This window comes from Onychomys torridus, chromosome 16 (assembly GCF_903995425.1).
Source record: "Onychomys torridus chromosome 16, mOncTor1.1, whole genome shotgun sequence".
Classification (NCBI taxonomy): Eukaryota; Metazoa; Chordata; class Mammalia; order Rodentia; family Cricetidae; genus Onychomys; species Onychomys torridus.
The window spans coordinates 39,338,384-39,350,186 of NC_050458.1; the positions used below are offsets into that span (position 1 = coordinate 39,338,384).

The window sequence follows — 11,803 nt, forward strand, 5'->3', positions numbered from 1 at the left end:
CCCCTGCCTCTGTGGATCTCATAGCATAGAAGAAGTCAAGGTTATAGAGACGCAGACTTGGGGCGTAGGGGAGGGATGTGAGTAGCCTATAAGCACTTGAAAGATCCCTTGGGATGGAGTCTGGAGTCTCTGGCCCTGTATGACCTGTGTTTGGGGAGGGGCCTAGTATGAGACCCAACAGAAGACTCTATCTAATAAGGGTCAAGGACATCGCGCTTAGAAGAACAAAAGAGTGCCATGGCCAGGCGATGGTGAAGCATGCCTTTAATCTCAGCACTCAGGAGGCAGGGGCAGGCCAATCTCTGAGTCTGAGGCCAGCCTGATATACAGAGTGAGTTCCAGGATAGCCAGCGATACACAGAGAAACCGTGTCTCAGAAAACCAAAAAGAAAAAAAAAGTGCCATGATATTGTCCCCCTGCTTCTCAGGTCTACAGATAGGAAGGAGCCCCAAGCAGGGCCATGCCCCACTGTCTTTCCTGGAATATCTTTGATGTCTGGACTTTAGGTCATCTCGGCCAAGAAATACAATCCAGTGTCATCTCCCGCAGTGGTCTCACGATGTCCTAGATACCTAATTGGGATTAGAGAGGACAAGACTGGCCTCTGATTATTCAAGGGCTCTGCTCTCCCCGCGACCCCACAACACCTTTACTCCAAACCTCAGGTCCTTGTCCATTTTTTGCTTTGTTGTGTTGTACTGGGAGTTGAATCCAGGGCACCATGCATGTTGAGATAGCAATTTAGCACTCAGCTATATCCCAGGCCTAGGCTCCTTGCTGGGAAGAGGGGCCCTAACTGGCTTTCTTGCTCTCACACAGTTCTCCTGAGCTTGGGTATGGGTACTCTGTCTGGAGTCAGTTCGAAACCCTTTGTACCCTAACCTTGCCCCAACTGCCTCCCGTGCCCAGCCACTCCGGTCCCAGGTCCCTGGAACATAGGAGACTTCTTACTAGACCAGTGTACAATCTGGGCCCAGATCCCACCACACCTGCTTCAGGGACTGTGACTCAGAGCCTGCTCCTTCACCACAGACCCCTCCCCCAATCACCAGGAGCCTAGAACTTGAGACAGACAAGCATGTGACCCCCTTGGAGTCCAGCTCAGAGACGGGGTGATCAGAGTCCATCTCCAGGGGAGCTCTGGTCCCCAGAGGAGCGAGCCTAGGAGCTCCGAGGCCTTAGGTTGGAGGCCCCGAGTTTGAGTTATTTAGTATCTTTATTCCTAGTGTCTTCATCTGCTGGACAGGGCTGGGGCCTCACCGAGTCTGGGGCAGCAGGCAGTGGGGTCAGGAGTCTTCCGGATCTGGGAGGTAGCCATGGAAGCAGGAGCTGGGATGCTGGAGGCTGTGGGGGTGGGTCTTAGCTTTGACCCTACCATTGACCAGGGGTAGTGTCTGTATCACCTCCCCCTCTGCATGAAACAAACAAACAAACAAACAAACTTAAAACTAAAAGTAGCTTCTTTGGGGGTTGTGGCCATTCAAGTGTCAGCCAGATACCTAAGTCCTGGCACACAGTGGGCCACCATGTATTGCTCTGCTGGCCTGTGGTGTAGTTGAGAGGCCAGAGGCGTTCGAGGGGTGTCTCCACTCCCTGTAGATAAGTCTTGAACCCCAAACCTCGACCATCTATTCTTGTTTCTCCATCTGCCTGTGATGTTTCTGGTTGTGTTTAACCCTGCTGGGAATCCTCTGAACATTCACCTCTGTGCTTTCTCTGGAGGAACTTTCTTGGGGAACAAAATAATGGACGGAGCCTAGCAGCAGCTCCTGGCTACATTTCTGAGTGTTCACTGGACACCACACAGCCATAGGAAAGGCAAGCCTCCAGCATCCATACTATTATCCCCTACTGGCAGACATTGCTAATCACAGCACAGTGGTCTCAGTTTGTCAACAGAACACACCGGGTAGCCATATCCAAAGGATCAATAGGATGTCAACTTGTTGGCCAGGCCCAGGTTGTGTCTGGTGGGTAACCTTTCAGAGCCTTGACCTCTGGCCCTGGGCAGAGAGCCCTGCTGCCTATGACTCAGGCCCATTGGTCAGAGGCTGGGTGAGGGTGTGAGAGCCAGTGCTGAGGATTTGATGGGGGCCTGAGCCCTTGGTGCTCTTGTGCATGCTAACTATATCCACACTGCTGGGCTTGAATTCTTCTCCATGCTGGTGGAAGAGGCCACGGACAGTGGCCTGGAAGCCACTGGTGATGAAACAATAGACAATGGGGTCCATGCAGCTGTTGAGGCTGCTGAGGGTCACAGTCACATGGTAAGCCACGAGGGTTGTGTGGTGTGGCATATTGGGCCATATCGCCACAGCCACCTGGCGGGCATGGAAGGGCGTGAAGCAGACCAGGAAGATGACGAGCACTGTGAGCAGCAGCTGCATGGCCCGCATGCGGCGCTGGCGGCCCTGGCGTAGCAGGCCGGGCCGCGACAGTGCACACATGATGCGGCCTGTGAACACGCTGATGACCAGCAGCGGCAGCAGGAACTCCAACACAGTCAGAGCAAAGACACGGCAGCAAGATCGTCCACCGGCCTTCACGCCCAGGACGGACAGGGTCACAACGCCTGCTGCCAGCCACACGAAGATGCACACAGCCTTGGCGCAGGCCGGCTGGCGCCAGCGACGAGAGCCCTCAGGTTGCACAATGGCCAGGTAGCGGTCCACACTGATGCAGGTGAGGAAGAGGATGGAACAATGCATGTTGAGGAAGTAGCCCAGGACATGAGGGAAGGCACAGCGCAGGCAGCCATGGGCACCGTAGAAGACAACAAAGCGTGTGGGCAGGGACAGGCCCACCAGCAGGTCAGTCACCACCAGGTTAATGGTATAGATGACCGAAGGTGTCTTGGCCCGTGTGCGGCAGCAGAAGACATATAATGCTAGTCCATTGAGCACCAGCCCGGCCAGGAAGATGGTGCCATGCACGACCATTAGTGCCAACCACAGGTTGGGGAAGTCTCTGTGCAGCTCCTCATCCAGCTGGGCAAACAGGTGGAACAGAGGCATCTCTGACACACTTCCATTGGTCCATGTTGCTGCAGTGGCATTGGGCAGCACAGCAACCCAGGGCCTCGTGGGGGATGCAGAGGGCATGGCAATAGCCTGGAAGCAAGCAGATGAGTTATCCCAGGTATCTGGCATTCCCCAACCCATGCTTTTGTTTGTCTCTCCATTCCACCCAGACCCTGCACTGAGTGCACGGAGCAAGATGTTGAGGTTCCTGAGACCATCCTTGCTGGACAGACAAACATTTGCCTCAGACTCCATGAGACTCCAGAGAAAAGAGCCCTGTGTGAGTTCAGGGCTAGCTCTTGTATGTCCTAGCTGTGCTCCCATAGGCGAGTCCTTTACTAGGTGCTTTCTCTATGCCACTGGAATCCCATTGCCTCTGGGAGCATTGCACACATAGCTGGTGGATGATGAACCAGTTCTGCTGGGACAAAGACTAGCTGGCTCATGTGGGGGATTAGACGCTGCTTGCCCTGCCCCTGCCCCACACCCAGCATCAAGGCCCCAGCCCCTAGGATCTGGTCTAATTCTTACCTCTTCTCAGACCAGCTCCAGATCACCACTCTGGACCTTCCCTGGAGAATGGGTGCTCAATAGGCTATATGGATGCTGAGAGCTGGAGCCAGGAGGCAGGTCCCAGCAGAAGCTGTCTAGCTGCCTGGCCTCCGGTGTGAGTCAAATAAACGCTGGACTCTGCAGAGTGGTGTGGGGAAGGCAGGGGGTGGGCCGAAGCTACCCGCTGTTTATGTTTCTGCCATAGTGTTTAACTCTGCTCTGATTTATCCCTTTATTTAAAGAGGAAGCGTTAATAGGATCCCAGAGGCACCCCCCCCCCCCCCCCCAGCTGGCTGACCCTCCAAATATGGACATTTTTGGGGTTTTTCAGGAGAAAGGAGTCTCTGGGAAGAGGCAGGGAGGAGGGCAGCACGTGGAACATTGCTGGTGCCCACTGCTCTACCCCCTTGCAGGACACAAGAAAACCCTCCTCATCCATAGGCTGGCTCCCTGCATCCCCCTTGTTAGCTGGCTGCTATAAACAGCCCAGGCACTGTCCACTTCCAGGGCCTGGCCACATGGCCTCAGGCAGCAGGTTCCCTCTGGCCACCCCAACCTAGAACTAGCCACAGAGTCTTGCCTCCTAGCAAGAATGGGGATCCAATGGAAATGGGGATCCAATGTCTATCCTAGCAAAGTAGATTCAGCCTTGACTTTGAAGGGTGGGGTCTGGCAAGGCTGGGGGCCACCTCTAGCTATAGGTTCAGAGAAGTCAGTGACTGCTGAGGTCATCCAGCATACCTTCTGTCCCAGAGACCTGTACCCTGGACATCTACCACATCAAGACTTCTAGGAGGAACTCTGTGCTGCCCAGGACACAGGGTCCTTACCCTTGGCCCCTCTAGGCAGAAATGTTTTCTGAGTAAATGGTATGGCCTTCCTGAGGCCCTATGGTTCCAAGGCATCAGGCAGGGAACAGGAAAGGTATTCCATGGGCACAAGGGAGTATGGGGCCAAGACTTGGCACCTTGGGACTATGGGTTGTACCTTAGGATCAAGGACACAGAAGGTCACCAGGGAGGAGACAGTAATACTTGATGGGTCCTTGCTTTGTGACAAAGAATAAGCTGGAAGAAAAGACCCCAGAGCTAACAAAGACAGATTATTCTCTATAGATTCTCCCCAGGCTCTGTTTGCTCTGGCCTTGGGTGAATGTCACAGAGACTCACAATAAACATTTCAGCGCTTCCTCTGGGAATCAGTCCCAGGGTGACGCCAGCCCTCAGGGTCCTGCCTCCCAAGAAACTCTCCAGGGCCATCTATAATCACAAGACATGCTATTGAGGTGCTAAGGACACAATAACACAGCGGGGGCTCTGGAGTATCCAAAGCTGGGAGCCATGTTCAGAGTTCCCCTGAGTCTCCTCAGGTGAGGAGGGATGGAGGCCGCACACACTGATGCTCCCCTCCAAGAATCACTTTGGATAAAGCCCTGATCGTCATGTCATGGTAAATTCTAAAACTTGTTTACCGAGTCAGTGAGCCTTGGCTCCTGTTGTGCTCTGAGACTGGAACCTGCTCATGTACCCTCACTCCTGTCAGATACTGAGCTCTGATCTCAATAACATAAGAAGCCTCCATTCATGTAACACCCTGAGCCCAACCTTAGTCAAACAATGAGCTCTACTGGGTGTGGTGGTTCACGCCTTTATCCCAGCACTTGGGAGGTAAAGGCAGGCAGATCGCTGTGAGATAGAGGCCAGCCTGATCTGCAGAGTTCCAGACAGCCAGAGCTACCTACATAAAGGACAGTTTTTGTTTTGTTTTGTTGTTTGTTTGTTTGTTTTTTGTTTTAAGAGCTCTGATTCCTTTCTGAGCCTGGATCCTGATTACACACTGAGCCTTGATCCCAGAGATACAGTGAACCCTGATCCTAATTATACACTGTGTAAACCGAGGGTTTCGGCACCAGATGTATAAAGCGAGGGCATGACCGCTCCATGGTATGGTGGAGGGGAAGGTTTTTATGGTAGCTGTGAGGGAGAGTACAGCCAGAGACATCTGGAAGAGTCCAGAGCAGACAGAGGAAGTAGTAAATTGAACATGGCCAGCAGACTGGACTGGGCCATGAAAGGAGAAAACAGGAGAGCGAGAGATGAAGACAAAGAGAGCTTGGGCAAAGAGAGAGGGGGCCAAGAGAGAAAGACAAAGGAAATAGTTGAAACAGTAGGGTTAAAAGGGAATGAGAAGCTGGGAAAGGGAAGCCCAGGAGCTGGAGAAGTTTATGGTAGGGGTGGGGCGAGAAGAGCCAGGATGGACCCTGATTCTGAGATATCCCAGAGGCCAGCATGCGCTTTGGTACACTAGTAGGTACCCCAGATAGCCATTTGTCCAGAGTTTCTTTTGGACTTGACATACACAGAACTCCAAGCCCCTAAATACTATAAGGCCAGTCTCTGTCACACCCTGACCTGGTTACATCTTGAACCCTGATCTTGCATGTATGGTGCCTTCCTCCTAGACACACGTCTCTGTTGTACTCGGAGCCACAGACAGAACTCTGATCTCTACCACGTCCTGATTTTCCATCTGAGGAACACAAGTCTTCATCCTGTCCGATTGATTCTGAACCTTGACCCAGGTCACTTGGACCCTGGTCCAGGACAGACTTACATACTGGTCCCTGATCCCTGATCCCAGTTACTTAGTGATCATGTCTGCCTCTAAGACCTGGTTCTGTTTGTGTTCATGGAGTTCTGGATTTGTCCACGGTTGGGGCTCACACTGGCATGCTCTCCCTCTATTTCCCTCTGTTGAGCCAGCTGCCTCTGCCTCCATGATGACTTCCACCCCTGACATTCCCTCAAGTACTCCCCAAGTTCCAACTTCTCCTTCCAGTGAAGTCCTTGCTACATCATAAGTGAGCACTCCCAGACACCCCAATCCCAATGGAGAGGACTTTTGGTGGGTATGTATCCTGGGGAAGTCTGGGAGAGGAGGCACAGGACAGACCTGGCCCTTGAAGAAGAGGAGAGCTGCAAGCAAGCAGGTCACAGAGACTTGTCTGAGTCTGAAAGCCACACCTGTCTCGAGAAAGGAGAAGGCTTCTATTGGACTATTACACCTCTTTACCTCCACCCTGGCCTGCATTGCTTTGGGGGCAGAAAAGCCTTCTGTGGGCCTCAGCAAAGAGTGAGCCCATGTGGTGGAGGCTGCTTGGCTCTGCCAACTTCTCTTCTTCCCTCCAGGTGGCCAGAGCCAGAACTCCCATCTTATAGGCCAGTTGAGGCATGGCTGGGGGCAGGTTGTAGGGGGCCAGGTCCCCCAGGTCACATGCAAACGGACTTCAGAGGGGATGTGCTGCCTGTCCCTTTCCCCCAGGAGCCTGAGGCCGGGTCTCGGAAAGGGCTGGGGTGTCCCTTTTGCTAGGATTCTGCCACTCCAGTTACATGACCACACATGCGCAGTTCAGTAGCTAAGCAAGGGGTCTTTCATCTTATGTTATCAGTGTGCTGCGAGATTGCCACAAACGCGCACAGCACAGTCATGCAATCAGCGCATTTGTGGTGTAGCTCCATGAGCCCACAATGCACACAAGAGAGCCATACAGTTACAGTGAGCATGCTGAAGGATCCTGAGTGGCCATGTCAGCCTTCCCAGGATTTCTCAGAGCTTTCAGGAAGCTTCCAGGGACAGAGTGAACTTCTCCTTAAGTCACCTGACTCTGTTCCTTCCCTTGAGGCCATGTTGATATACCATGCCCAGAACACTGATGGGGGTGGCTACCTCTGTCCTTCATAGCTCTGAGTACATGGCCATGGAATGCTCTAGCCTAGGATTCCATATTGGGCACCAGAGGCCATGGCTACTTCTCTCTTCAATCTGTGAGTGGTGAGTGGCTCATCTTGGCTTTTCCTTAGGCTCTGCCCAAACCCACCCTGATGTTTGCACATGGCACAACAGTTGGGCTGCCCTGCCTGGTTCTACATGGGGACCAGGAAGCTGATGGGTGGCCCTGGAGCCTGCTCCACCTGACTTCCTGTGCCAGACTTGGGAGGGGCAGGCATTAAGGTGTTCTAGGCATTGGCTGGGAATGAGTATGAGTACTCCATAGCCACAAGGCAGGGACAACTTTTATAGGAGAGGCAAGCCATCTGTCCAGGGACACACAGAATGGAAACCATGGTCCTGAGGACCTAATCTGTGTTGGGTAGGACCAAGAGCCACACACAGATAGCGGGGGGGGGGGGGGGGGGAGCTAGTTGCAGCAACTGGCAGGTTCTTGGGGATCTGAGGCTACAGGTGTATGTACAAATCTGTGAAGGCTCAGCCTGCAACCCTAATAAAGACTCATGTGGTCTTCTAAGGTCAAGAGAGCCATGCATGACCGGGGAAGTACCTGACTGCTTGTTTTTGAGTCATGATTTGAGACAGAGTCACACTCTAGTCTAGCTTGAATAGGAACCTACCATATAAGCATAGGCTAACCTTTGAACTCACAGCAACCCTCCTGCCTTAGCTATCCAAATGTTGAGATTTCATGTGTGAACTACCGTGTCAGGCTCGGTAGCATCCTCTTTAGATCCAGCATCAACTGTGTTCAGTTGGCCTGAATTGCCCCTTGGTTCCTCCTTATTCAGTCCTGCATAAGGACCAGACTTGCTTTGGGTCAGCTGGCAGCGCCCTGAAACACTGTTCGGACATTAAGACCCCCTAACCCTGCTTTTCTGGGAGCAGACTGAGCACTGTTGAGAATAAGACCTGGCTTGTATCTTGCTGACTTCCCCAAAGTCATCATCTAAGAACATTTAGCTGAGTCCTTGTTCCTAATGGGAATGCCACATGTTTCTGGGGGACCACTGGCCACAGTTGGAGGTCCTGATGTTCCCAGGCATGTCTCCCTGCCATCCTGGTTCCTTGCTTACCTCTAGCCTGGACAACTACAGCTTCACCAGCCTCCGACACCCTGTTTTGCCAATTCAGCCTTTCTAGGGGCTGCTGGGATGGGCCACAGGGGTAGCTGCTTAATTCTTCGAGGTATAGACTTTTAGCCTGGTGGGCATGGTTTCTGTACCCACTGTTCTCCACCCCAGACATGCTGTTCTTTGTGCCTGGGTCACCTGGTGTAGGCTCTTGGTACTCACAGCCACTACCCGACACAGCTGTGTTTGAGCTTCCTTAAACCCCTGGTACCTTGGACACCCCTCCCTAGGGAGAGAGCTATATAGTCTCATGATTCTTTGAGGATACTTCCAAGGACCTCACTACTCCCTCCCAAGGGAACTCCAAGTAGGTGCTGCTGACCCTATTTTGGTTGTGAAGGGATTGGAGCCTGGAGAAGTTTATTCTGATGTTCAGCATCACACAATGGGGGTGGGAGTCTAGGTTCGAATTCTGCACTCTCCAATCCCCAGGTCCATGCTCTGTTTGGGCTGGGTGCACAGGAGCCTAGGCCTGCTGCCTGCCCTGGTCCTCCTCCTCCAACAGGAGGACTGGCTCAGCCACCTACCGTCCCCTGCAGACCGCTGGTACGGCTGGGAGCTTTGCAGGCATTGGATCGCACGGGACTCCAGCACTGGGGCCTTCATAAGGGATTTAGACTGAGGTGGCCTCTCCTCATACAGCTCATAGCTGGAGTGGAAGCAGGGCCAGGAGACCCATCTAAGGGAATAGTGTAGGGGAAGTCTGGGCAGACACATTCAAAGTCCTGAGGTAGGAGCCCCTTTTGTGGCTCAGTACTCTGTGAGAAGCCAGGGCATCCTAAGTACACAGTGGCCTTGGTTTGACTAGACCAATGGAAGGAGTCTTACTCAGACATCTTTGGGCTTACTTTACCTCCTCATGGGGCACTGTTGGAGCACCCTACTTCCCTTGCTTCCCATTCTCTTTGTTCACCTGCCTGTCTGTTTTTATTTGTGTGGTATCTGGCTGGACTGGGCCTAGTTAGGGTGTGGCCTAGGTGGCCTGTGTCAGGACAGCTGTGGAGAATGCCAGTGAGTGCTTCTGAAAGACCCGTCTAAGAGTTGGGCGTGGGGGCACATACCTGCAATCTCAGACTCTGGGAGGTGGAAGCAGGGGGATCACTGTGAGTGTGAAGTCTGAGCTACATGAGACTCTGTCTCAAAAACTAAAACCAACCAGTCAACCAACCAACCAAATGAACAAACAACCAAACCAAGAACTATAAAACAAAACAAACCAACACACCCCTTTATACCCTGCAAACAAAATCCTGCTGGAACTGGAGCTGATGCACACATCTCTAAAGTTAGCTAGAACTGGGTCTGAGGCACACATCTCTAAAGTTGCACCGGAAGCTGAGACAGGAGGATTGTGGCAGCTTTGAAGTCAACCTAAGCTATATAAAGAGTTTTAGGGCAGCCTGGGATATAGAATGAGGCCTTGTCTCAAAACAACATACAGGAAAGATACCCCCACACCCACGCGCGTGCGCTTGGCATCTCTGAGCCTCTGGGGTTCCTGATAGCCACCCCATGTCACACTAGCTTCTATAGGATGGAAGAAGTCCCCTGAAGGCTCCCAGCAGAAAGCACAGCTTCCTTCACTCAACTGTGCTGGCAGAGTGACCTGCTTACAGACACACAGCCGGGCAGCCCCTGCGGGGACGGAGACCCTGGTGGCTTGCTGCTGAGGCCAGCAGGTGAAGGTGGGCAGTAGCAGGTAACCCTGCGGGCTGTGCAATCCCTCCACCAGCCTGTCTCAGCCCTGCCTGAGGCTACCCAGCTGCTCCATGTCTGTCCCTCCAGGCACTCTGGCCACCAGCCAGTTCCCAGCCAGCCAGCCCCCTCGGGACCCTGCTCTACAGCCTTCTCACAGGGCAGCCACACCAGGGCAAGCCCGGCTGGGAAGCATCAACTTTGAGGCTGTGCTGTGGGCTGAGCAGAAGAATCCAGCAATGGGCCTCAGTTTCCCCACTCCCGAAAGGGCTAGAGCAGAGGCCTTGGGCCAGCACAGGGTCTCCTGTAGGATAGATGCTGCTTCAAGCCTTGTCCCCTCCTGGTGCTAGTGGCTAGGGACCCAGAGCTCATCAAGCGCCTTGTGGGTCGCTCCTCATTTCCTAACCTGGTTTGAGGGACCACACCGCTGCCTTGACAGAAGAGGAAACCGAGTCTTGGCTTTGGACTTGACAGCAGATGAGAAACAAATGTTGGCCGAATGAGTAATCAATTTCATGAATGGAATCTGGAGCGGGTAATGTGGGCGAGGGTCACCGATGAGGGGGTGGTGGTGCCACTTCTGCCCCTCCCCCTCTGAGTCTGTCTAGGCGATTGTCTCTGTGGCAGAGAGGGCTGTGAAGTGGGCTCGCTTCCTGGGACTATTCCTCTTTCTTTCCCTTCTCTTCTCCCTAAGTCACCTGACTGGGTCATGAGGGGGCCCTGATCTGTGCTGCCTGCCTGGGGGTCCCGGACTCAGCAATGCCTGGGGAACTCACCGGCTCTGGCAGTGCCTTCCTCTGCTCTCAGCCTGGGCTTTGAAGCTCCAGGTCTGTGACCAACGGATAGTGCCTTCCCAGGGCCTGACGTCAGGCTAGCCAGCTGCTTTTGGACACAGGCAGAGGGGTGGGTGGGGTGGGGGCGGAGCAGTCTCCCTTCCCACCCCTGCTGGCTGTCTAGAGGAGCTGGGGCCAGAGGGAGCCTAGGGGCTCAGAAATACCGCACCTCCCCTAGACAGAGGGGTGAGCCACAGCTGTTCAGACCAGGAAGAATGGAGGGGGGGGGGCAGGGTTGGCTTCTGGCCCAAGGCTGTGGGTTGAATTAGAATAGTTAGGCCAGTTTCTGACAGAGGAGAGATCTGTAAGGTGGGTCCTGCCCCAGCAGGTGGGGGCTGAGGGCATCCGGGCAGGTGCAGCCACAGACTGCTGGCAGAGGATGGTCTCTGGGCAGGGCAATGGCTGAACCTTGCTGGGACTAAGGCTGTGGAGGGCTGTTTGCTCTGCTGGGAGTTCTCTCTAGTCCTCTGCTCCTCATGTCTATCATTCATTTCTTTCTTTCTTTCTTTCTTTCTTTCTTTCTTTCTTTCTTTCTTTCTCTCTCTCTCTCTCTCTCTCTCTCTCTCTTTCTTTCTTTCTTTTTTTTTTAGCTGAGGATCGAACCCAGGGCCTTGCGCTTGCCAGGTCCCAGGCAAGCACTCTACTACTGAGCTAAATCCCCAACCCTAAACTTTTTTTTGAGATAGGGTTTCTCTCTGTAACAGTCCTAGCTGTCCTGGAACTCACTCTGTAGACTGGGCTGGCCTCGAACTCACAGAGATCCGCCTGCCTCTGCCTCCC

At 53.5% G+C, this 11,803-nt stretch overlaps 1 protein-coding gene across 1 annotated transcript; it reads right to left on the reverse strand.

Annotated features, from left to right (window-relative positions):
• Positions 1–401: 401 nt before the first annotated feature.
• On the reverse strand, positions 402–11,022 carry Gpr20 (G protein-coupled receptor 20). Its single transcript, XM_036208884.1, has 2 exons — positions 10,967–11,022; positions 402–3,111 (listed from the first exon to the last, which is right to left on the reverse strand). Exon 2 carries the CDS (start codon positions 3,100–3,102, stop codon positions 2,026–2,028), a length of 1,077 nt encoding a protein of 358 aa, XP_036064777.1. The 5' UTR covers positions 3,103–3,111; positions 10,967–11,022; the 3' UTR covers positions 402–2,025.
• Positions 11,023–11,803: the final 781 nt, after the last annotated feature.

Bases quoted from the DNA above. Each gene is read 5' to 3' on its own strand.
- Gpr20 (XM_036208884.1), bottom strand. From the start codon at position 3,102: ATGCCCTCTGCATCCCCCACGAGGCCCTGGGTTGCTGTGCTGCCCAAT.